Below are 26,041 nucleotides of genomic sequence, written 5' to 3'. Positions count from 1 at the left end.
GTTCAGTGCAAGAAACTGCTGCAGCATCTCTGGCAGATGGCTGTCCAGCTTCTATCTGAACACCTCTACAGCACAAGACAGACTGCTCCACTGTCTTAACAGCTCTTACAGCTAGGAAGTTCTTCCTAATGTCTAGCCTAAATCTGCTTTTTTATAATGTAAATCCATTGGTTCTAGCCCTGCCCCCTTGAGCATGGTAAAATGCAGGCTTTTAACATTTTGTCTTGTTGGATTTGGCCCAATATTCCAGCCTGTCCTGATTAGATTGAATCTTGATTCAAGCAGGGATAGACATTAATAAGCTCAAGATTGTGATTTCTGGGCTTATCTGAAGTAGCTCTGAAGAAAGCACACTGGGTGTGCTTTCCCCTCCCTTCTCTTCCAGTCAATACTGCAAATCGAATTGGCTGGCTGAGTATGGGCATGGCTATCCCATTTTTAATCTTTCTCTCTCTTTGAGTTGCTTTTACTTTCACTTCCATTCATTTCTCTCCAGTTTCCTCTCCTACAAAGAAACCTCTCTTGCTCCCCACCTGTCCTGCAGGAAAATTCTCTGGAAATTCAGGTGTTTTGATGTTAAAATCCCTTTTTCTGTCTATTGTAAACTTTTGTACAAACTGCTATTTTGTGACTGACTCTGCCTCCTTAAGCCTCCATTTTGTAACTGGCTGTGCCTCACCAAACTGTTATTTCATGCTTGAAGCTTGACAAAAATAAAAATAAAAGGCTCCTGGAAGTCTGAAGCCTGCCTACACTTGTACTAAGGTGCAGAGGCGTAACTAGGGAAAACGGCGCTCGGGGCAAGCACTGAAATTGTGCTCCCCCCCCCCCACTGCACTGATGGGATTCGCTGCCAGAAGATGAAGGGAGGGCTACTGGGAGGAGACAAATTCACGGAGGATGGGGGGGAAAGGTCTATCAGGGGCTACTAGCAATGATAGTTAGATGGAGCCTCCATGTTCAGAAGCAATATATCTGAATACCAATTCCTGGGGAGGGACCGTTGCCTTCATGCCCTGAAGGCTTCTGGCAAGCTACTGCAGAGAGTAGGATGTGCATAATGGTCTCTTGGTCTGACCTAACAGGGCTCTGGTTATGTTCTTAAATTGAACCTCCAGGTTCAGAGTTGTCTACCAGGGGCTGGCTATCCCCATCAAGCATTTCTTGTGAGCTTATTAGGACAGGGGTTCTCAAACCTAGGTCCCCAGATGTTGTTAGACTACAATACCCATCATCCCCAGCACACCAGGGATGATGGGAGTTGTGATCCAACACGCTCTGGGGATCTAAGTGTGAGAACCCATGTTAGGACCTTTGGCTTGCCACTATTGGCCATGCCTGAGAGTTTCTGCTGCAGCAAAGTTACATCGGACAGGGTTAACTCTTTAAGGGAAGGCTGCCGACCACGGAGATCAGTTCCCACGGTGATGGTAGACCCTTATCTGACTCTGAAGAGGGCAACCCCACACTGAGAGTGAAGGTATGCCTTTACACTTCTAACCGGAGCTGATCCTACCTCGCCGTGGTACTTACTCCGTTGTAATTCAGATAGCACGCGTTTTTGAGCCACATGCAGAGCAGAAAGGATAGGGAAAGAAACGAATTAGTCCGGCGCTTTTGAGAGCGCACTGATCCTGCAAAACGCAGTGTTTCCCCCCGGTTATGGACTTCGTTCTTGAAAGGATTTTTGCGGGCGGTGGGGGGGAGTGGGATTTTGGCTGCTGCCGTCTCTCCCACGATCTAGCCTCTCATGCAATTGGGGAAAGCCTAGGAACCCCCACCCAGCTCCTTAGAGGGACCGGATAAAAAGATAGTAAGTGACTGGCCAAAGAGGGGGTGGGTGGGCGAATGACCTCAGACCAAGCAGCCGCCGTCTCCTCCACCCCTCCCCCAAGTAAAAGTTGTTTATCAACAACGTCCCCGCCCCCCCTCACTGTCTGGACTTATCTAAACAGGTTTTGGGGCGGGCATCTTTTCTTCTGCCGACCCAATCACTCCCCCCACAAACTCCCTACAAGTGTTGGAGTTGGGGGTCAGTTCTTTACAGCGATCACAGAAAACTGTATCGGGGGCAAGGATTCGGTCTCTGCAGGGGTCGAGAGCCCTCAGAGGTCGCCCCCGTGTGCCTTGCCGGCAGTCAGTCCCACACATTTCCCGCCCCGGCTCGCTCTCCCCTTCGGGTCTCGGAACGGGGAAGCGGGGCGCCTGGAGAAAAAAAGAAGCCTTCGCAGCCCGATCCTAGGCACGTTTTACTGGGAAGCAAGCCCCCGCTGCCCCCCAACTCCACTGACTCCCAAATGAGCAGCGCTGCAACAGGAAAGAGGCTGCTGCCCTTGCTCTGCAACTCTCTGCCTTGGAAGTCTGGTTGCGTTCCGGAAAGACTTCAAACTGAGCCAATAAGTCTAGGATCGGGGTGTCTTTACTTGTCGGCAAACCCCAAGCCGCCGAGGGGCCGCGGAGGACCCCGGGCTCCTGGTTCCTGCAGTCCACTCCTGCAGTCCACTCCTCCCGGCCGCTGCCACCGCCAGCTTCCTGCACGCGCCTCGCGCAAAGCCTTCGCGAGCAGGGCTGATTCGGAACGAAGGAGGCTGCCTCCTCCGCCGCCTCCCTTTTCTCAATGGAGCTCTGGAGAGGCCCCTCCGGGGAGCCCACTCTGCGTTCCATCCTCCGAACGCTGGCGCCCCGAGTGTTCCAATCCCCCCTCCCTTCCCCGCCCCCGCCTTTTATTAATGGGAGACAGGAGGGAGCCCCGCACAGTGATTCAGCGGCCAGTCATCAAGGCTTTTCCTAGCCTACAGCCTCCATCCTCCCCCCTCACACTCCCTTTACTCTTCAAGTGGTGAGCAGAACTGGAGTGGTTGGGGGGCGGGGGGGTTACCCATTTACCTGCACAGCTCAGAACTGCAGCGCGCAACTCGGTCCAGGGTTAAAGCAGTTCCTGCAGAGAGTCAGCAGCGCTGTTCTTCTTTCTAATTCTCTAGCAGATTTGCTTTTATTAGACATGTAGATTTGTTTGATAGTTAAATTACGTTCCCTAATAGGAAGCCGAGAAGCAGCGAGCCAGGGGAGGGGTCTGAGAGGCACTTGCACCCAGCCCTCCGCTTGTTGCTCATGTGGAGTGGTGATTTGGCTCTGCTCTTCCGCTGCCAGGAGCCAATGGTGGGAGAGTGCCCTCCCCACCTGGAAAGATCTCGTCTGGCAAGTCGCGCCTGCGCCGAGGGGGGGGGGAGGGGCGCTGCTGCCGACCCGGACTCAATTTTTTTAAAAAAAAATGCCAAAAAAAAAAAACGGGAAAGGAAGGGGATCGGCAGGGGCACTTTTTGGCGCCCCCCCTACCAAGTGGCACCCGGGGCATGTGCCCCCCCTGCCCCCCCTATCGTTACGCCTCTGCTAAGTTGTTAGCTATCCCCACCCCCAATCCCTAAGCTTTGTATCATCTGCAAATTTCATAAGCATTCCTCTATTTTGTTTTCCAAATCATTTATAAAAATGTTGAGCAGGACAGAAGTTACTGGTTTTATTTTAATTTATTTCATATGTTCACACCTTGCCTTTTCATCTGATTTTGAGTCAACATTTTTATATTCACTGGCTGACATCCTGACTAAATTACTCAGTAGACGTCCTATTGAAATTAACAGGGCACGTTAGCTATGATTAACTTGTCCTATTAATTTCAATGGGACTTCCTTTGAATAATTTAGTCAGGATATGAGCCACTGAGCAGTACACCATACTGTGATAAATTTTTGGCAGAATTAATAAACTTGCTTTATTGATAGCAAGATAATTAAGATGATTCCTAATTATCTGTTTTTGGATCCATCTCCTTGCATGCATAACATTGCAAAGAAAATGCATGTACAACCTTATAAAAGATTTTACACCATGGCATGTTGCTGTCTTCTCATGTTGTTTAAAAGGGTGTGAAGTGTGTGTTACATAATGAATGACCCTGCTGTTTTTTATTTTCTTTAGAGAAGTTAGATAACAATACAAAATAATAAATACTATCTGACCTGGCACAGAGCATCTGTGCCCTTAGTTCTCCCTGTCTCCCCCGCCCCATCCCTTCAGCCCCAGTTCATTCTCCCCCAACAGCCAGCCTGACTGCCACTTCCTCTCGCCACCCAGCGGCTAGCCGGCTTGGCCGCTGCTTTCTCTCACCGCCCAGCAGCTGGCCAACCTCTGCTTTCTTTTCCTGGCTGCTCGCTTTCCTCTCCCCCTCCCCTCGCTCACAGAATCTCGCGAGAGCTGCCACAAATGGGATTAGCGATGGGTACGCCTTAGAGAAATAGATAGATAGATAGATAAATAAATAGATAAATAGATAGATAGATAGATAAAACCATCATCCAGTTAGAAACAGAAAAAAGCACAAGAATACCCAATACATACTATTTAAAGTGTTTTGTGTTTAGGTAAATTGGACACCCAAGGTTAACAGAGAACAACTGATTAAAGGATTGTTACCTGATGTGAAAGTACCAGTATCTGTAAAAGATGTGCGCTATTGTCTAGTTACATTCCATGATGACCATGTATCTTTGGAAAGTGCATTTACAGTCAGGTTTGTGCTTTTTAAAAATATATATATAGTTCACTGTATTGTGAAGTTTGTTCAATTATTGTTTCTGTTTGTTATACTAGATCAGAACGTATTTTTATGTCATTGGTAACTAACCATTTAAGTAGGAAATATTTGCTTACTTAATCAGTCCTATATTAGGAATTAATGATTTTTAAAATAGGCACACTGCAAGGACATATACCCCATGAACATTTTAGCATCCATTTTTATGCCCTACTTCCTGTGGAAATCTTTTTGTCAGGGTGGGAAAGAAAGGATGCTCAGTGGGGGGAAGTTATCTTCTACATATGCTCCAACTTGCACAGTGCATCAAACTAAAGTGAAACAAGCTTCTCTGTATTTTACTGAGCTCATATTATGATAGGTTGTCTTTAAATGAGGGGTGCATTTGAGTGAATTATGTGGAGGGTTTTTCTCTTTTTTAATCTGAAGTGTAGTATATGAATTAAGCAATTGCTGTTGTTTGTTTAGACCACTTGCTGATGAGCCAAAACATATTAAATGCAAAATAAAAGGATCAACTGTAATACCAATGGGTGAAAAACTCCAAGGTGAAATTGGTATGTACTGTAGCTGTACTTAATATTTTTTTTACTCTGACACTCCATAACTACAGGAATGCATATATGTGCCAGAACACAGAGCAGTAGTGGCTGGCGCACTGACAGGGGCACAGCAAGAGGCACCTTTAAGCATAAATTAGAAGGTGCTTACCTTTGCTCCAGCAGCAACCACAAGCTGTTCAGAGCTGCAGCGCATCACCCAGCACTCTCTGCAGTGGAGGATCGGCTCCGCCACTCACTTGGTTTCCACAGAGCCAATCCCCCGCCAGTAGCCAGGTGAGTGGCAGAGCCAATACCTCACCGCAGGGAGTGCTGGGCGGCATGCTGCAGCTCAGAGCAGCTTGCAGGTGTGGCTGGAGCGGAGGTAAGCACCTTCTAATTTATGTTTAAAGGCGCCTCTCGTCGCCCCACCAGTGGCACCTGCACCAGCCACTACTGACACAGAGTGCTTCACTGCAAGTTACAGCAACATCCTGTGCTTAGAAAATATGATGAGCTGCAGTCTAGATGACTTGCCTTACTTACCAGTGTCTTTGAGACGTATGGCCATGACATTGAAACTTGGGAATCAGTGCAGTGTAGTGGTTGGAGTGTTGGATTAAGACTTGAGAGACCTGGTTCACTATTCCCACTCAGATATGAAACTCACTAGGTTGACCTTAGGCCAGTCACTCTCTTTCAGCCTAATCTCAATCCCACAGGGTTGTTGTTAAAAGATAAAAAGAGGGAAGCATGTTTGCCACCCTGAGCTCCTTGGGGGAAGGATGGGATAAAAATATAACTAGAATCAGTTTGTCCACATCCTCAGGAGTATGAGAGTAACTGAAAGTGATCCAAAGTGATCCAATTAAATCCTACAAGAGGAGCTGATGGACACCTCTGCAATAGACTCTGCAATAGCAATGGAGTCTTGTTCAGCATGAATACAAGAGATTCTATCCACCAAAAAATGGCATTAAAGACATCATAACAAGTGACAAATGGTTCCAGTTTCAAATTTAAGGCAGAGGGGACATGAACTAGCCCCCTTAAAACCCTAGACAACTCAGCTGGATTGAATTTGTGGAAGCAACACAGGCCCGCACTGCCAGAGCATACATCTTTAAATGTTCTCTGTGTTGTAATCTATCGGATTTGCACCAAGACTTCCTCCACTTGTGCTCTAGTTGTGTACCTTGCCACTTCAGCTCTCATAGTTCTTCCAAGTATCATGGGTTGACTTTAAAGCAGGTTGGAGAGGATGTTTAGGAGTGATTGTGTCTACTGCTCTAGTGAGTTCATTATTCCATGATTGTGCCAGAACATTGACAGAATCACTATCAGAGCCAACTTGAAACCCTTGCACAGCTTCTTGAAATCCTGTTGGATCCAATAACCTTATTGGGCGGACCAACCTAATAGGCCCTTCACCACTGCAGAGGTGGTTTATGGTTGCAAGTCCTACCCTAACCAGATGGTGATGCATCCATGACTGTGGGGAAATTGCAGGAGTCCCCACCCACAGAACACCACCCTGATCAGTGCAAAAGACCCAGTTGAGATTGTGACAAGCATCATGCATTGGTCCAGAAACCACTAGGCCCAAAGTCGTCATGGCCACTATGAACTCTTGAGCCGCTCCCGACAACCCGGTCCCAAAATGAGCATTGAAGTCCCCCAACAACAACAACCTAAGCCACTCCAATGCCAACTCCATAACCAGGTCCGTTGGCTCAGTTGGGGACTCCGTTTGGCAGCGGGGTAATCAGTACACCAACAGAAGTCTCAATCTATCCTTGGTCCCTAAACTGCAGCAATATGCGAACTGGCTCAACCTCGAGCTGGTTTGACATTGAACTTGGCTGATTTGAGGGCTTGCCCTCGAGCTGAACCAGACCTAATTCAGCTCAAATTCAAGCGCACCCCCCCCCCGGGCCGGTCCAGGAGTTCTAACGGAATTTGTTGGTTTTTTTAAACTCACTGCCTCGGGTGCTGCCGCTGGTGTCACCACCAGAGTCTCTGGCAGTACCCCCTCCCTGTCCAGCCTCCCCCCGGTCTCCAATTGATCTGGTTCAGGCAGTTTCCCTGCCCTTTTTCAGCCAGTACTGGGCCTCTTCATGCTGGTGGCGACCATTTTGGAGGCCGCCTGAGCATACACACAGGCCATTTGCTTGACCAAGGTTCAGAAGAAGGCAGCCAAAATAATCACGGGCCTAGAGCACCTTCCTTACGAGTCAAGGCTCAGCATCTGAAGTTTTTTTTAGTTTAGGGAAAAAACTGTGATTATGGGAAGACATGATTGAGGTTTATAAAATTATGCATGGTGTGGAGAGAAATTTTTCTCCCTCTCTCACAACACTAGAACAAGGGGCCATCCCATGGAATGAGTTGTCAGGAAGCTTAGAACAGAAGAAAATACTTTTTCCACAGAGTGCATAATTAATCTGTGGAATTCTGTGCCACAAGATGTGGTGATGGCTACCAGACTGGATAGCTTTAAAAGGGGCTTAGACAAGTTCATGGAGGACAGATCTTTTACTAGCTACTAGTCTTGGTGACTATAGACTATATTTAATTATTATTTTATTATTTTACATTTTTATCCCGCTCTTCCTCCAAGGAGCCCAGAGCAGTGTACTACATACTTAAGTTTCTCTTTCACAACAACCCAGTGAAGTAGGTTAGGCTGAGAAAGAAGTGACTGGCCCAGAGTCACCTAGCTAGTATCTGGCTGAATGTGGATTTGAACTTGGGTCTCCCCGGTCCTAGTCCAGCACTCTAACCACTACACCATGCTGGCTCTATATCCAAGCTCATAGGCAGGATATCCTATATAATAAAATGGTTGGGTACCGGCGTCCGTGTCTTTTTCGGGTGTTCTGCGCTTGCGTGGTGTGCGCGTGCGCAGAACACGGCGAGAGAGACACGGAGCAGGCGCCGGCCGCCATATTGGGTGGGTGGAGGAGAAGCAAAGCGGCGGGCCAAGGAGAAGCAGCCGATGCCAGGCAGGGGGAGGAGCAGCGGCAGGCCAAGGAGAAGCAGCTGCTGCCACGCCAGCCGCCATGTTGGGTGGGTGGAGGAGAAGCGAAGTGAAGGGCCGAGGAGAAGCGGCCGGCGGCAACGCCAGGCGGGGGGAGGAGCAGCAGCAGGCCGAGGAGAAGCAGCCGCCGCCGGGCGGGCGGGCCAAGGACAAGCGGCCGACGCCGGACGGCCAGGAGAAGCTAGGAGGCGGCAGGGGAAGCCGGGCGAGGCAGCAGCGGCCCCAGGTGGTGCCGGCCCCGGCCGGAGGAGGCGGTGGGCCCGGGCGGGAGGAGGCGGTCGGGGAGGGGGGAGAAGGCGGCGGGCCCGGGGGAAGCTGGAGCCCGGGGGAAGCGGGCCCGGGGGAAGCCGGAGGAGGCGGCGGGCTGGCGGCCAACATTGGGCTCCACGGCGGCGGCGGGGAGACCGGGCCCGATGGCGGCGGCGGACGCACTCGGCCCCGCCAGAGATGGGGGGTGGGGAGAGAAAGTTAGCTGGCCCCAAAGGTCTACTAGCATCCATTAATTTAACGGGCTGAAAGTTACTCGTCTCTGAATAATAGTTGCAGGGGGGCAACAGCATGAGTGGGAGCATGCCTCCATCTCCTGCTTGTGGGTTTCCCAGAAGCATCTAGTAGGCCACTGTGGGAAACAGGATGCTGGACTAAAAGGCTTTGGGCCTGATTCCATAGGGCTATTCTCATATTACATAGGAGGCTGCCTTATATCAAGTTATACCATTTGTCCATCTAGCTCAGTATTATCTACACTGTCTGGCATTACTTCTCCAAAGTTTCAGGCAGCAGTCTTTCCCAACCCTACCTGGAGATGCCCGGAAGAAAGCCTGTGACCTTCTGTGCAAGCATATGCTATACTAATGAACTATGGCCCCATCCCTTTAGGGGAATATCTTATGGCAGACAGAGCTCACGTGTAGTCACCCATCCAAATGCAAACTAGGGTGGTACCTGTTTAGCAAAGGGGACATGTGATGCTTGCTACTGTAAGACCAGCTCTCCTCTTAAGACCAGCTGTTTGATTTAGGGTTTGTCTTTTAAAATTACTTATTGACCATTTTATCTTCATATTAGTAGCTACTCACTAGAAGATGCCCAATCCAAGTAAATATGCCTAGGATTATAGTTCTTCACCATTACCTTTAGTTCTGATCAGTATGGTTGCCTGCAACTCTTTTTATTGCCTAGATAAGTCAATCTTGTTGGTTGTCAAGTAAAGTATCATTTTATATCTAAAGATATACTTGAATACTTGCATGAATGGAAGACATTCTGCTTGTGAAAAGGGAAAGGGGTGATTTTCACAGATCCTTGCTTCACTCTGCAGCCCTATGTGCCCCCCAATTATATGTCCCTGGGGCTCCCTTCAACCCAGCAGACAGATTTTTAGTGGGCACAAGGAGCTACAGAGGGAAGGAGGGTATTATTGTTGTTATTATTATTATTATTATTATTATTATTATTATTATTATTTATTATTATTTCAATTTCTATACCGCCCTTCCAAAATTAGCTCAGGCGGTTTACACAGAGAAATAATAAATAAATAAGATGGCTCCCTGTCCCCAAAGGGCTCAAATTCTAAAATGAAACATAAGATAGACACCAGCAACAGTCACTGGAAGTACTGTGCTGGGGGTGGATAGGGCCAGTTACTCTCCCCCTGATAAATAAAAAGAATCACCACGGTAAAAGGTGCCTCTTTGCCCAGTTAGCAGGGGTTTTCATATTGATGAAAAGTGACCCTTCTTTCCCATGAGGACCTGCTTCCATAATGTTATGGAGAGCTCTAGGGTTATGCAAACTTATGTGTAGTGGTTTTCATTTTCTGAAAGATTATTTATTACACGTAAATATTTTGCAAGTATGAATGTAATACATTTCATGATCTCTTAACTTCTATTCTTTTTTAAGAGGTAATGATTACAGATCAGCATGGAAATCAGATTCAAAACCTGACATCATCTTGTGTGAATTCCCTTGGAATTTCTGGGAATGGTCTGGAGAAGTCAGATCTGAAAACTATTTGGCAGGTATTTCTGAATATCCTATGTAATGTCTTGTTTTCTTCCGTAAAACACTATTCATCCTATGGGGAGGAGAAGGGAGGGAACTTACACTGTTGTCCCTGGAGCAACCTACTAACATTCATACAAATATCCAGAAGCAGAGGAAGTACAGATAGGTTGCTTTCCAATGTTCTTTGAGTAGTCCTCTGTGCAGCTAACCCATTGGGATCTGCATTTGTTCAGAGCAGAAAATTCTAGAACTTTAGCAAGGGAACTGTCACTTACCCCTCTCTCTGGAGGGAGGACTCTGTGCATAAAGATGCAGGGCAAGCGCCCTCTTGTTTAATTCCCTTAACCATAGCAGAATGAACAGAATCTATCAGTGGGGAAGGAAGGTGGGAGTTTGACTATACACATAACCAATCATATGGACATGCAGAACCTGTTTACCACACTTAAACCTCCACCCCTGAACTTATCTCTTCTATTGGACATCTCTTTTCCTGCTCTTGTGCTGCTGAATACCTTTGGAGAAAACTGAAGTCTGATTTTGTTGTTTTTTAATTCATATGTTTTCTTTTTCTCATTACAACTTTAATGAGATCAAAATGCTGTGTATTTGTTTGTTTTAACAGGAAGATACACAAACCATTTGTGTCAAAGGCATCAGATTTAAACCTGGTCCCCCTGCAACCAAAGAACTGTGTTTTGCTTGGCGTGAATTCTCTCATTTCTTGAGATTGGATTTGGTTGCGGGGCCTCCAGCTAAATTATTGATTGTGGATTGGGCAGAGTTGGAGGAAGTAAGTCATCTTCAGTTGATTCTATTTGAAAATGATATACTCATAATAACTCTGTGAAACTTGAGGGGGAAATGTTATATTTTATTTCTAAGTATACTAATTGCTTAAAACTCAATTAACATGTCAGTCAGTCATTTATTGTTACAGTCACAGACCAGTATAATATGAACAGTACATTAGATAAAAGATTAAAATAACTTAAAATACATTTATATCTAAGATTGAAAAAGTTATGACAACGATAATTTCTTATTAACCAATCGCCGGCAAGTATTAATAGCAGCAGCACAGTATCTAGCAACTCTGTTTGTAATTGTAAACTCAGAGTCCGAAAGTAACAAAGAACAGTAAGAATGGCTCTGCCAACCTAGAAATTTACCTAATAATGGTGTAATAAATGCTGCACGAATATCCTTATAGAACAAACAGAATAATAAAACACGTCTGATGGTTTCAATCTGATCCAAGCCACAAGGACAAAGCCTCTATAGGAGGGGATCCTCCTATAATGACCCTCCAGAACCGCTGAGGGTAGACTGTGACAACGAGCTAAAGTAAAAGCTGCTCTATACTTGGGGATTTCGAGCCATGGATTAACATGGTCGCTTGAATGAAAGAGGGTACAAAAACAAAAGGAGTAATGCATGAAAATTACAGTTTGGATTAGGAAACTTCTTCCAAAGTCTGCATTTGATTAAATGGCCTGTGAATATTGTTGATATTGCTATATATCATTTTTAATAACAGTAATTTTCTGTTTGTAGCCTGTGTCAGTGATTAATGGCAAAGAGCTACAGAAACCTCTTATTGTCCAGCTGTACGATCAGTGGGATAACCTATCTTCTGAACCAAATGTAAAAATCAACCTTATAAAACCTAATAATATAAAGGTAAATGTCCTATGAACTCAGATATCACTTCTCAGTCTATTTCAGGCATTTCAAATATACTCTCTCTATTTTATTAAACTTCCTTCTCAGATAGGTAGCATGCTAAGGATGAGGTTACACCTTTAGTCAGTTTGAGTATATTCTAAGAAGGCAAGGCATTTAATTACAGAAAATACCAGATATTGGAAATGAAAAAAATATGCTGCTCTGTGGTGGCAAAATCATTATTGGTGCTTTGTCTTTATTTTATGGTGATGTGAGATCCTTCAGTAGCCCCCACAGAAGGATTTCACAGCTAGTCTAGGTATTCTGAAGCTCCCCCCTTCGCACATGAAGCACATTCTGTATCTTTGGCATCTTTATTGGTGCTCCTTGGTCTTTATTATTAATTAAAATAATTTTTTTACTGGCAGATTATTCCTTCAAACCAGCTGCATAAAACAGATGAAAATGGTAGAGCAAATTTTGGAGTTCTTTGTATTCATGCTCCTAGGTAAGTGATTAAAAATAGTTTAATTTTGTACAATATTGCCAGTGTGTCTAAAAGGTGAAAAGATATGTTGAAACCTTTTGAAAAACATGTATTAGAGTTTAACTACTACTGTGTTTTTTAGGGGAGAGCATATGTTACAGTTTAAAGCCACATACAACAAGAATACATTGCATAGTCCAGGAATAAGATTAAATGTTCTGCCTGACCCTGATAAACCTGTATGCCTGAATGTCAAGTATGACAAGAATGTTACCTTCGCAGCTGGAAGCATCTTACCTGGTGAGTAGTAGACTATAAAGTGGTATGGTAGTAGTAGTAATTTGTGGTGTGTTGTAGGGATGTGCACTAAGTGTTTTGGTGACTCTAAATTGAGGTGCAGAAATTCGTGCTGCCCCAGATGAATCGTTTTGACGGGGGGCAAATGGGTGCTTTAAAAGAGGAAGGCAAGTCTTACCTGCCATTCCCTCACTCCTCCGCCACCTCACCGTTGCGCTGCCCTATTAAACAGCTGCAGTGTCTGTTAGCCATGCCGTGCGCCTGCTTCCTGCTTGGGAACAGGAAGATCTGGATCATGATCTGTTGCCATTCATGATACATGAGTATTGCACCTGCGCAGAGACCTCTCGAATAGATTGAATAGCTCCTCGTGACGCCCCTCCCTGCTCTTCATGTGCTCGTGTCCGTTATATCCGGCAGTTCGGCGACATTAGTTCAGTTTCTTTATGACCACCAGAGTTGGTTAGTTAGTTATAAGTTTATTCGGTCATTGACCAGCAAATGATCACCAGAGCGTTCAGACCTCTATCGCTGTTCTCCTTGATATTGTAGAGAAATCAAATGTTTTAAAGATAGCTTTTTATGGTATATTGACTTTTGGATTGCCTAACGACCACTCTACTCTTGAGCGGCCAATGGATTTGTTTGCTGACCAATCGAACCAACTTTTACTGTTCTAATTCTTAACGGACAATGGCTTCAGTTTGCTGGGAAATGGAAAATAAATCAAAGGAGAAAATGATGTTCAAGCATTGCGAGAACTGCAAGGCTAAGCTGCCTTCTACTGATGGGCATGAATCCTGCTTGTTATGCCTAGGTGAACAGCACAGCCCATCTGCCTGCAAGATATGCACTCGTTTGCCAAACAAACTTTGAAGAACCGAGCTTTGCGTTTGTGCACAGCTCTCTATGGCGATGTCCTTTACCCACCGATGCCAAGACGTGTGTCGCTATCAACAACAAAGCATATCTCGCCATCTCCATCTGCATCTCAGGAGCCACTACGCTCAGCAGGATCTGCCTATCAGCAGTCTAAACCTTGCCGTCGACGTTGACCTCAACAGAGGAGGTTTTCAAACGCTCAAAGGATTGTACTACCAAAATGAAGAGATACCACAAGACTAAAAAGAGAGCTACAGACAGTGAGTTGACGGTGCCACTGAAGAAGCATTGTGACAAGTCTAAGGAGCAGGGTTCATCACAGATCCTCACCCCATCAACGGTTCAGAAGGAGAAATCACTCTTGCCCTCAGCATCATGGTCGACATCAAGAAGTGCTACGACCTCGATGTGGAAGGAATCCACGACATTGACATTGAAGATGGATACGGTATTGGAAGCATCAGGCCATTCAGCTGAAGCACAAGGTGTCGACAGGGGACCCAACACTGATGGACCGGTCAACATTAATGGCTTGCTTGACATTGAGGGAAGTACAACCAACTTCAGCATCAGAGAGTCTCCTGAGTTTGCCATTGGTAGCCTACAACACATCAGTGCAGAGGCCACATTTGCTTTTGCCTGCACATACGCCAGTAAGATCACCTCTTCTGGTATTTGATGAGGGCAGTTTTGGGGATGAGCCTTCCCTAGATCAGAATACAGCAAATACTCTGATATCAGAATCAAGCTTTATTATGGTCAGAGACCAGCATAAAATTACACATTAAATGAATGTAATACTAGAGAAAAGTTTCATGTTGATAGAGGTGATTGCAAATATGATGATAGCTATTGTAAAAATTTAATTTTAAATAATTACAATTTTAAAAGAGTCACGCTACTAAAGAGAAACAAGCTACTAGGAAAATAAAACTGCTAAACATACTTTTCCATAATAAAAGGCACAGAAAAGATAGAAGGGGAATTTAAATAATAGCAGTAATATAGCTTAAAATGATTTCATATGTGGTAAAAAGCTAGAATTAAAATTAAGAATGGTTGAAACTATAATGGTTGCCATAAGTTGGTAAAGTTACACGGAATTACACTAAATGGTAAAATACACTAAAATACGCTAAATGGTGAAGTTGCACTGCATTAATCTAATAAAATATTATGCATTGGCATGGCACAGTTAATATGATATGAAGAATATGGAGGCGAGTGTTATCAGGACTCAGATTGGGGGAGCCCATCAGCTATAATCTTTTGCCGGATGTCAATCGCAGCCACACAGAACTTGGCAACGATCTTTGTGGTGGGGGTGGGGGTGGGAGTTGGAGTTAGAGTCAGATTGCAGCAATTGAATATAGAAGTGATTTGTGTGCCCCGGAAGCTCGTTCAGCAGTGGAGAAATAAGGGTAGCACAAATGTCTCTGTAGAACAGGCAGTATAGAAGGACATTCTCAGTGGTTTCAATTTGCTCTTAGCCACAGGGGCATAATCGCTCTGCGTACAGGATCTTTCTGTATTGACTCTCTATTACTCCTGAGGGGAGACCATGGCAGCGGGCCAGAGTGAACGCCCTTCTGTGGCTTGGGGCTTCCAGTTGAGAAAGGTATGCTGCCGAAGAGGCCATATATCTAAGCTCCTCACTTATACAAAACTTTGGGACACTGCTGAGATCCGCTTGACGCTCAGTGTCTGTGATGCGCTGTTCGATGATAGCTTTTGCCTTGTCGTATCCGATGTTGATCAGGGACAGAGGGGCGAGGCCCAGGGTAGCTAATTTCATCTCAATTGCCTGAGCCCATATAGAATGGTAATTGTCATGAAGGGTTAGGGGGCAAGACCAATTGGACTGAGGGATAGTTTAAGCCAGTAGGAAAGAGTGGCCACCCATACCCTAGCCTCAATCTTGATCAGGCCTATCTCCAGGCGTAATGTAGAATTGGAAACACATCTTGGTACACGCAGCGCTGCCCTGAGGAATGTGGATTGTACCCGTTCCAAGGTCACGATATTGGGGAAAGGACCCAATTGAGCGCCATAGAGTAGTTGGGCTAATGACTTGGCTAGGAACAGTTCAAGAGCTGCAGGGACATAGTGGCCTCCTTTTGTGCACATAAATTGAAGAATAGCGGAGGAGCTTCTCTGAGCATTTAAGGCTACATGATCTCCGTGGGCTTTTCTGGAGCCACTTGAATGAAAGACTACGCCCAGGTATTTAAAATGAGTCACTTGTTCAATTTTATGTCCCTCGATCCTCCAGGAATGGATCTTGGGCCTCCTAGCAAAGGCCATTATTATAGTTTTGTTATAATTGTTTTCCAGATCGTCTTCCTTGCAGTGCAGTGTCAGAGCCCTCAACACTCTTCTAAGGCCAACAGGAGTTCTTGAGAGGATGACCACGTCATCTGCATATAGTAGGGTGGCTAGGTGTCTCCTGGCAAGCTTAGGAGGATGGAAGTCAATGTTGCTGAGCTGGTCCACCATTGAGTTGATGTAAAAATTAAATAGGAGTGGGGCCAGAATGCAACCTTGCTTGATGCCCTTCTGCATTAGGACGGCACTTGTAAGATGACCTTGTGAGCTACACCTCACCTTGAGTGAGGTGTTAAGATGCAGGGTTCAAACGAGATGCAGCAGGCTCCGATCAATAGTGGAGGCCTCAAGCTTCTCCCATAGTTTTATACGTGAGATGGAGTCAAAAGCTACCTTATGGTCGATGAAGGCAGCATAAAGGGAGGTCGTCCTACAGGAGGAATGTTTTCCGATGAGATGCTGTAGGACTATAAATTGATCAATAGTGGAGCGCCCCTCTCTGAATCCTGCTTGTTCCTCAGCAAGAAGCTTTTCCTGCTCCAGCCAGTCCCTGAGTTTCCCATGTAGGTGTCTTGCGTAAAGTTTACTGATGGTATTAAGTGGACTGATAGGTCTATAGTTGGCCAGGTAATCCTTCTTGCTCTTTTTAAAGATGGGAACAATAATTGCTACCCCCCAGTCCTTAGGGATTTGGCCACTCACGTCGATGAAGGTAAAGAGTAATGCCAAGATGGAGGCCGATCAATCCAGATTGTTTTTGATAGCCTCTGGGGGAATAAGGTCCTCACCTGGAGCCTTCCTCGGCTTCAGTCAGGCAACAAGGCTGTGGATCTCCAAGATGGATACTGGAGCCCATGCTGGAGTGTCTTCTATGGCACTAGAAGGGTCTCTGCCAGCAGCGATGGGATCTTTATATAGATCATAAAAGTGTTTCTCCCAGGTTTCTGGATGAATGTGGCAGTCCAGGTGGTTCGGACCATAGCTGGGAGCGGATTTTGCAAGACACCAAAACATGGCCGAGTCCTTGGATCAAGCGGCCTGGGTTAGTCTCATACAGGCCTCTTTCATGGCCTCTTTTTTCTTGCGGACCAGCAGGAGTTTATATTGCTTTTTCTGCTGAAGCAGGTCCTATGCTGCTCTCAAACCAGAGGTATGTTTGTAGACTTGATAGGTGTTGGCGAGGGCTTTTTTGGCGTTAATGCAATCCTTGTCAAAACACTGCTTGGAGGGGGTTGGTACAGAGCACGGGTCCTATGGGAAAGAAGCTGCTGTAGTTCCTGAACAAGTGCTTTGTATGATTCCAAAGGCATAGAAGTAGGATCATTATTTAGCAGCGATGAGTGGATTGACTGCAAATGATCAGAGGCAAGTAGCTCACGCAGCTCTTGATCTAACTGTGGTGACCATTTGGCGTGGCAATGTACTCCCTCTGCTGCACATATAGTGAGCCCGTAGTGGCTCTCAATGTGAGACTGGTGGATAAATGGTTTTAGGAGTAGCATGATAGGAAGATGGACACTTATCAAATTTAGGAATAACCTCCAATCCCTCCACTAGCGGTAGCAGGCTCCCTGATGTAATGGAAGTAGTCGATCAGACTCATTCTGGTGCTGGCGAGAAAGGTGAACTCAGCCAGGTGGTCACTTTCAAATGAGCCGTTCAAGATGGAAAGGTCAAGTCTCGTGGCCAGTTGGCTCAAGCAGAGACCCGCGTAGTTTGACTTTTGATCCTTAGAGAGGCGACTAAGAGGGAGTCCATCAGCCCCGGGGCTGGGTGGATAGACCCTTTGTTGGGAGTATAAGGTGGAGTCATCCGGACCCATCCTAGCATTGAAGTCACCACCCAGCACCACATAGGCGTTGGGGTTGAAGTGGATGAGATCTGCTACATAGTTTTCTAGCTCAGTCCACAATGTTCAGACCTGTGTTTTTCTGTGTTGGGGCGGGAGATAGATAGTAATTGTCAGCAACTCACATTGAGTGAATTGGACCAGGATGGCCATTGCATATTGTTTGATTGGTGGGAGCAGTCTGGAGGCTGCGTGTAGGGCTGTAGCAACGAGTACACCCAGACCTCCTTTGCATCTGCCACAACCGGCCCCAGGTAAAGCTCCAGTGGTATGTGAGTGGAAGCCATTGAGCAGTAGCTCCCCAGTAGTTCAAGTTTCCTGTATCAGTATAATATCGTGGGAGGCTAAATAGTCAGCAAAGGAGGGGTCCGAGAAAGATGCATGCCAGCCATTTACATTCCATGTTAGGATCGCAATTTTACGCTGGTCTGCTGAATATCATTGGGCATTTGGTGTTGGACTATCAGCAACTAGGGCGCCCGGTGTCTCTTGCAACCTATCGGCCAGGTGATCTAGAACCAGCCCAGGCAGGCTGGAGGGAGAAGCCACCTAGTTCTTCACCTCTGGTGGGTTGGCTTGATTGTCTGGGGTGGTACCAGGCCTTTCATCCAATGTGGTGATGTCTTCTGCAGCGTCTGGGGGCCTGGGTCTTGAGAGGCATCTGTAGTGACTTCCACGTTGTCTGGTTGAGCCTCAGTGGACGGGGGTAAGTCAGTTCCATGTTCCAGTTCTGTGGGAGGCGCTTCTCCTATGAGGGGTTGTTGTGTTGTCTCTGGATATTGGACTACTGCTAGGGGTGACTCCGCCTTCCCTCTCCTGTGCTGCCTCTATCCTCATAGTCATTTCCACAGCATCCGTAGCAGGACAATGCAGGGCTGGCTGCTACAAGGTGTAAGCAGCCTGTCTGGGACAAGAAGGGCAGTGACACTGTCAAAGTGTGGGTCTGTAGACAACATCACTCCTGGACGTAAATTCATCCTTTTAGTGGCCTCTGCATTTGCTGTGCTAGGCTATTTTGTTAGGGGGTGTTCACGCAGGTGGATTGATCACTGTCACTCTCCGCCCCTAAGTTGATGGCGAAGTCAGATGGATTAACCCTTAGGAGTGTTTTGATTGGAGACCTTAACTGGATTTCCATAGGGTCAGTGATATCTAGGTCAGTATCTGTGTCTGAAGCTGAGCTGAGATCATCATCATGTCTATCCGAATACAGTCTTTGGAGGAGGGCAGCCAGTTTATTTTTAAGCTGCATCAGGTCGTCTTGCTTGCATGATTGGCAGTTAGCCAATTCAGCAGGGTGAGTTGGCATCGTCTTATCAGAAGTAGCAGGCTGGGTATGTGACCTTGATGTCAGAATCGACGAGGTGGTGCCATAATTCTTGCGTTTGACTTTACTGGAGCCGTTGAATAAGTCTCTAGTGCCAAAATCTTTGAATACACGCTGGGGAGTAATCTTATATGTTCTCAAAAGGTGTTTAATATGAAGTAACTGGGTAGGCACTCTGGATGTTTTAAACTCTAAAAGTAATCTTTTGTGATCCAGCTGAGATGGCAGAAAATAGAAGTGTTCAATCTCTGAGGAAGAAACTTGAGAGTTTAAAATTTGGGAAAGTGAAGTAAGAATCCTTGTTTTATTAGCTCATAAAAAGGCATTGCATCTAGGAAAACAAATTAGGATTTGTTTATGTTGAAGGACTCTTTGCACCCGAAAAGGAGTTTCAGTTGCCAAGGAGGAGGAGAGGGCTGTGATGATGTCCTCGGAGTTGTTAACCCCTTGCTGGGACTTAGCTGTGAGTTGGGCAGAATCCTGAGTCTCTATTTGCCCCCAAATTTGGTTTAGACACCCTAGAACCAGGAGAAGACTTTCGGTAGCAATCAGGCAAACATCACTCAGCTGTTGGGTGATGACATCTGGCTGGGGACAAGTTGCTTGGTTGGCATTAGTGCTGCGTGGGTTCTGTCTTGGAAGGGTTCCCTTCCCCCTTCTTCTGTGTGCTGATTTGGGAGTGGGTGGGTTGCTATTAACCTCCCGGGGAGCTGGTCTGTCGGAGGGGGTCATAGTCAGGGCTGCAAATCTGTTTGAGGTACTTACAGCAAACGAAATACCCGGTGCTGCCTTGGCTGGGTGGGGGGAGTTTTCAATTCTCAGCTGTTTGGTCTTCCTCTCCTTCCCTGCTCCCTCATTGGGGGGGACTTGCTGGTGGGACTATTTTGCAGTCTTTTCTTCCCCCTGGATGGTGTCAGCCCCTTAGATGGCATGCCTGGGATGGAGAAATGTCCAGGCTCGTGCAGGAGCTGGGAAGATAGGCTGTTAGTCCATCGCCATCTTTCCCCGCCTCCCCCTCTGATGTCTATTTTGGACTCCTCCAACAGTACACCGTCGTGGTCCACTTTCCATGGCTTCCTTTCCATGTGGAAGAGATGCCCTGGACATTGACCCGGATGTGGAAGCGCTGCCCTTGACAACTCCAAAAACTCCATCTATATTGCCTATTCGTGTTGGAACAAATAGATCATCGCCTGCAGTAGTCCCAAGGTGCACTCCAGCCCTGCTGCAACAAGTCATTCTGTTTGGAGACTGCATTCACACAAACCCAGGAATCTGGAAGTGATCTGTTGTCATCATGAGAAATGGGTTACTGCTCCTGCTCAGGGACCTTCCGGATGGATTAACTAGCTCCTCTCTGGCTCCCCTCCCTGCCTTGCACATGCTCCGTGTCTTTCTTTTCCTGGCAGTTGGGTGCCATTTTGTTTCAGTTTCTTTTCAACTGCTGATGCGTTGAGACCTGTGGTTTATTGCTCCTCAGTTTATAGAAAAGAAAATGTTACTTAGGACAGATATTTCACCTATTCAAGGATCATCCCCAACAAGGGGCCGATCAGATCCAAAGACTACTCGGTTTAATGTCTTCATGCACAGCTACGGTTCTCCCCACTCAATTGTGAATGCATCGTCTTCAGTTGTGGTACCTGCGATTGTTCCGCCCTAACGTCAACAGTCAAGGGATGCTGCTGGACATCCCCCCACAAGTTCTAAAGTCACTGAGATGGTGGAAAGTGAGGGAGAATCTTCTGAACTGGATTGCTTTTGATCCTCCAACTCCGACGCAATGTGTCACAACAGATGCCTCTCTCATGGGTTGGGGAGCCCATTGCAGAGCCCATCAAGTTCAGGGTCTGTGGACAATGCAACAACAAAGTATGCACATCAGTTTCTTAGAATTGATGGCAGCTTACCTGGTGCTGAAGTCTTTTGCACCCTTACTTCAAAACACAGTTGTGCAACAAATGGACAATACCACAGTGATCGCCTATGTAAACCAACAGGGTGGCACAGTGTCATGCTCCCTGTGTGCTCTGGGCACCCAGTTGTGGAATTGGTGCATGTCCAAGAATGTTTATCTTGTTGCCATCCACATCAAGGGACTGGTCGCCTTGGCGGACGACCTCAGCAGGGCTTTCAGGAACCAGCAACATCATGAGTGGGAACTGAAACAAACATGCCTAGATCATTTGATAGAAAGATGGAAAATTCCTCAGGTGAATATGTTTGCTTCGATCATAAACAAGAAATTTCCACAGTTTTGTTCCAGAGCGGGCATTGGACAAGTATCCCTGGGGGATGCTTTTCAGCATTACTAGGGGAAAGGCCACCTCTATATGTTTTCCCCTCAACCCCTTGTCAACAGGGTGGTAGGCAAGCTGATACAAGACAATGCAAGAGCTATTTTGGTGGCACCATGGTGACCACGCCAGCCATGGTTTGCATCGCTGCTCAGACTGACAGGGAATGACTATTATCACCTTCCACTGGACCCCGATCTACTGTCAAGAGATGGTGGGGGCGGGGGGAATATTACATCCATCCCTTCGGACGTTGCAGCTAACAGCGTGGAAGGTTGGCTATTGAAAAATATCCTTCCGAACTCTCATCAAGCCTCCACCAGGAGGAGTTACGTGAGTAAGTGGAAGTGCTTCATAATTTATGTGAGAGGGCATGGGTTCCACCCATTCAAGGCCTCTACTAATCAAGCCTCATTATACTTAACCAGCCTGAAAGAAGCAGGCTTAGCTGATGTGTCTCTGTGGGTCCACCTGGACGCTATTTCAGCGAAGCATAAAGGCTGGCAAGGTCATTCTGCCTTTTCGCATCCAATGTGCAAGAAGTTCTTGCAGGGCATTAATAACCTTTACCCCCCAATAAGACACCCAGCTGAACGATGGAGCCTATCTCTAGTTTTGGCCTCTCTGATGGAAGCCCCTTTTGAACCACTTTGTGAAGCAAGCCTACATTACTTGATGCTCAAGACCGTCTTTCTAATTGCCATCACTACCACCCGACATGTAAGCAAACTAGCTGCCTTAAGAGCGGATGTGCTGTATACACAATTTCATCCTAATAAAGTAATTATACCTACTGACCCCGCTTTCTTATCAAAGGTAGTAACTGACTTCCACTTGAAACAGAACATCCTTTTTTAAGGAGCCTGAAACGCGATTGGAAAAAGCGTTGCACTCTCTAGATGTAAGGATGTGCCTTCTGTATTATCTAAAAGGAACAGAGCGTATAAGACAAATAAGATGCTCTTCGTCTTATTCAAAGGCAAAAATAAGGGCCTGTCTGTGTCTAGACAAAGACTGTCACACTGGCTAATGGAGCTCATTTTCTTAACATATCAACAACCTCGCAAGCTGATAAAGGCACACTCCATGATGCTACTTCCACTGCACACTTATCTGGTCTTCATTTCAAAGACATATGTGCGGCTGCTATATGGTCTACACACTTACCTTTCACAAAGCACTATGCCACAGACTTATGTATGGCGGCGGAAGCCAACTTTGGAAGAGAGGTACTCAAGAGAGTTCTTGAATAGTGGGTGAAATGGCTGCACTCTCCACCAAAGCTGGCTAGCCACCCATTTCTCATTATGACAACGGATCACTTCCAGATAATCAGGTTGCTTACCTGTAACTTATGATCTGGAGGTGATCCATTGGCAGTCATGAGACCCACCCATATCTCCGCTACAGCATTTTAAGGAACGACTTACCTATTTGGTCATTGGATCACACAAGGTGTGGATCGTCTATCATCATGCGGATCTGCTAGAAACTGAAACAAAATGGCACCCAACTGCCAGGAAGATAAAGGCATGGAGCACATGCATGGCAGATAGAGGAGAGTCTGATGAGGAGTATCCCATTACAGCCACTGGTGCCCACTCTGTGGATCAGGTGCCTCTTTAACAGGATGGTGTGCACATTGTGGAACTCACCAAGTGCAGGGTCTTTGGAATCTACATCAAAGGATGCTGCATATCAATTTTCTAGAATTGATGGTGGTGTTCCTGGTCTAAAATCTTTTGCAGTGCTCCTGCAGGGCCAGGTGGTGCAGATTTAAATGGATGATACAACTGCAATTGCTTACCTCAACCGTCAGGGAGCTACTGTGTCTCGATCCCTCTATGCTCTAAGTACTCAGATTTTGAACTGGTGCATCTTGCGTCAAATACACTTCATCACCATATATATCAAGGGGATGGACAATGTGCTCACTGAAGACCTCAGCAGGTCAGTGCTCAGGAATCTGCCTCATGAGTGGGAACTAAATTACAAATATTTGTCTCAGGTGTTCGATCTCTGGGGGCAGCCCATGATGGACATGCTTGCAACAGAGATAAACAAGTGGTATTGCTCCAGGGCGGGATTAGGACCTGGCTTGATGGGGGATGCTTTTCAGCACCATTAGGAGCAGGGTCGCCTTTACATGTTCCCCCTGCAGCCTCTTCTCAGTCAGGTGCTGACAAAGCTGATACAGGACAATGCAGCCTGCAGCCTGATAGCACCATGGTGACCCCACTAGCCATGGTTTGCCATGCTACTGAGACAAGTGAATTGGACTTACTACCATCTGCCGCAGCAGCCGGATTTCCTAATAAGAAAAGGGTGCTACACCCAAGCTAAAAAACCATTTGGTTGACTGCATGGAGAATCTGTTATTAGACAAAATATTGCTGAATATAAATAAAATATCTGCTAGACACAGCTATTCACGTAAATGGAAACGTTTCACAAATCATGCAAGGCACCATTCCTTTAAGCCTAGGAAGGCCAGTCCAAGGCAGGTGCTTCTATATCTTACTGGTCTAAGGAGCGTAGGGCTATAAAAGGTGTCTATTAAGATACATCTTGCGGCAATATACACATCCCATCATGGTTGGGATGGCAAGACTGTTCTCACATCCAGAATGCAAGCGTTGCTTGAGGGGGTTGAACAATGTGTATCCTCTAATTCGCAAGCCAATGAAACAGTGGAGCCTGTCATTGGTACTGTCTACCCTGAAGGAGTCCCCCTTTGAGCCACTGCATCAAGTGTCTCTGAAAATGCTAATGCTGAAAACAGCATTCCTGTTAGCGATCATGAAGGCGCGGAGGGTTAGTGAATTAACAGCCATGAGAATAGATGTCCCTAACACACAGTTTTACCCACAATATGTGGTGATGCATATGGATCCAGAGTTCCAACCCAAGATTGTGTCTGACTTCCATATAAACCAAGACATTGTGTTACCCACCTTTTCCCAAGATCCAGACAGTAAGTTGGAAAAAATGCTCCATTCCTTAGATGTCCGTAGTTGCCTCCTTTACTACCTACAGAGGACAAGAGACTTCAGACAGACAAAGGGTTTGTTTGTGTCTTTCAAGGGAAGTTCTGTGGGTCAGAAAATATCCCAACAAAGATTGTCTAGTTGAGTTAATTTGCATCATGTACAGGATACAGGACTTGCAGCCACCAAGGACTGTGAAGGCCCTTTCGACCAGGGCGTATGTTTCTTCTGCAGCTCATTTATCAGGCATAACCTTTAAAGAAATCTGTGCAGCGGCCACATGGTAATCACAGTTGCCTTTTGTAAAGCACTGTGCTATAGATGTACATGCTACTCTGGAGGCACATTTTGGGAGAGGTGTTTTAAAGAGTAGGCTACTGCTCCCACCTCCAGGAGACAGCTGGCTAAGCACCCATGTATCAGGAATGGCAACAGATCACGATCCAGATAAACAGGTTGCTTACCTGTAACTGATGATCTCGAAGTGATCCGTTGACATTCATGAGACCCTCCCATCCAGCCCCTCAGCAGTAGCAGGTACAATGTTGCAAAAAGGTAAAACAGAGCTTAAGAAAGCATTGCTGATATAGATGATAGTCACTGCTAGTGGTCTCCAAGAAAACGGAACTAACAGCACCCAACTGCTGGAAATAACGGACACGAGCATGTGCAGAACAGGGAGGGGCGACACGAGGAGCTATTCATTCTATCCAAGAGGTCTGCGCAGGCACAGTACCCATGTATAATGAATGTCAGCGGATCACTTCCAGATAATCAGTTACAGGTAAGCAACCTGTTTTTCCCTGTTTCCAGCAGCTCGCGGGTGATGTCAACACATAAATGGTGTCTGTGCATGCGCATACGTCATTTATGTGTCAATGCTGCCCGCGGGCTGCTGGAAACGAGGAATGTACTGTTCCCAAGCAGGAAGCAGCCAAGCAGCATGGTTTTTCAAAACACACTGCAGCTGTTTAATAGGGATAGCGCTGAAGTGAGGTGGTGGAGGAGCGAGGGAGGGGGAGGTAAGACCTGCCTTCCTCCTTTTAAAGTGCCTGCTCACCACCACCACCCAAATGCACAAAACGTTTTGTGCACATACCTAGTATGTTGATGCATCCGTTTGTAACAGCTTTACAAATTACTTATAAGATTGTTAGCCACCTTGTAAGCACATTGTCCTAAAAGGTGGGATATATCAAATGAATATTTAACCTTTGAGGAGGGCCTGTTCTAAGCATTGGACAATTTGGAGTGCTAGTATTTCTGCTCTTAAGTCATTTATTTTTCAGGAGAATGCTTTTCATTCCCGTTTTTTAGGACAAGGTGTATAGATCTTTCACCTTTAGGCTGTATAAATATTTGTAGCCCCACTCCATGTCAGTGTAGCAAGGAGTTGAATCTAAAACCAGTTTTAAAGAGGTTCTTCTCCCCCACCCCCAGTGACTCAGAACTGTACCTAAACACTTTTCAGCCTGTACTGGAACTTGACACTGAAACACAAAAAGTGATAATTGGTTCAAAATAAATGACACCCCTTGGTCAAAAGATGCCTATTCTAGGGTGATAGTGAAAGAACATACCAGCTTTTCTCTCAGACAAAACTACAAATTAATTAGATTGATAATATTACTGTTAATATTTATTTATTTATTCATTCATTCATTCATTCATTCATTCATTCGATTTTTATACTGCCCTTCCGAAATGGCTCAGGGCGGTTTACAATTAAAACAGAA

General features: G+C 46.1%; 1 protein-coding gene across 8 annotated transcripts in view; it reads left to right on the top strand.

The window, feature by feature from the left end:
• Nucleotides 1–26,041, top strand: part of SMCHD1 (structural maintenance of chromosomes flexible hinge domain containing 1) — a 260,220-nt gene that overhangs the window by 154,140 nt on the left and 80,039 nt on the right. For 6 of the 8 annotated variants that reach the window (XM_053245721.1, XM_053245723.1, XM_053245722.1 and 3 more), the window contains 8 exons: nucleotides 497–565; nucleotides 4,422–4,570; nucleotides 5,063–5,151; nucleotides 10,082–10,200; nucleotides 10,812–10,979; nucleotides 11,744–11,869; nucleotides 12,283–12,362; nucleotides 12,484–12,641. In XM_053245721.1, coding sequence (XP_053101696.1) covers nucleotides 497–565; nucleotides 4,422–4,570; nucleotides 5,063–5,151; nucleotides 10,082–10,200; nucleotides 10,812–10,979; nucleotides 11,744–11,869; nucleotides 12,283–12,362; nucleotides 12,484–12,641 — 958 coding nt within the window. The remainder of the gene's footprint in view (nucleotides 1–496; nucleotides 566–4,421; nucleotides 4,571–5,062; nucleotides 5,152–10,081; nucleotides 10,201–10,811; nucleotides 10,980–11,743; nucleotides 11,870–12,282; nucleotides 12,363–12,483; nucleotides 12,642–26,041) is intronic. The other 2 variants (XM_053245719.1, XM_053245720.1) reach the window with 2 other exon arrangements.

This window comes from Hemicordylus capensis, chromosome 4, assembly GCF_027244095.1.
Source record: "Hemicordylus capensis ecotype Gifberg chromosome 4, rHemCap1.1.pri, whole genome shotgun sequence".
NCBI classification, from domain to species: Eukaryota; Metazoa; Chordata; class Lepidosauria; order Squamata; family Cordylidae; genus Hemicordylus; species Hemicordylus capensis.
Note: the sequence above shows the minus strand (reverse complement) of the source record. Positions and strands in the feature narration are given on the sequence as shown.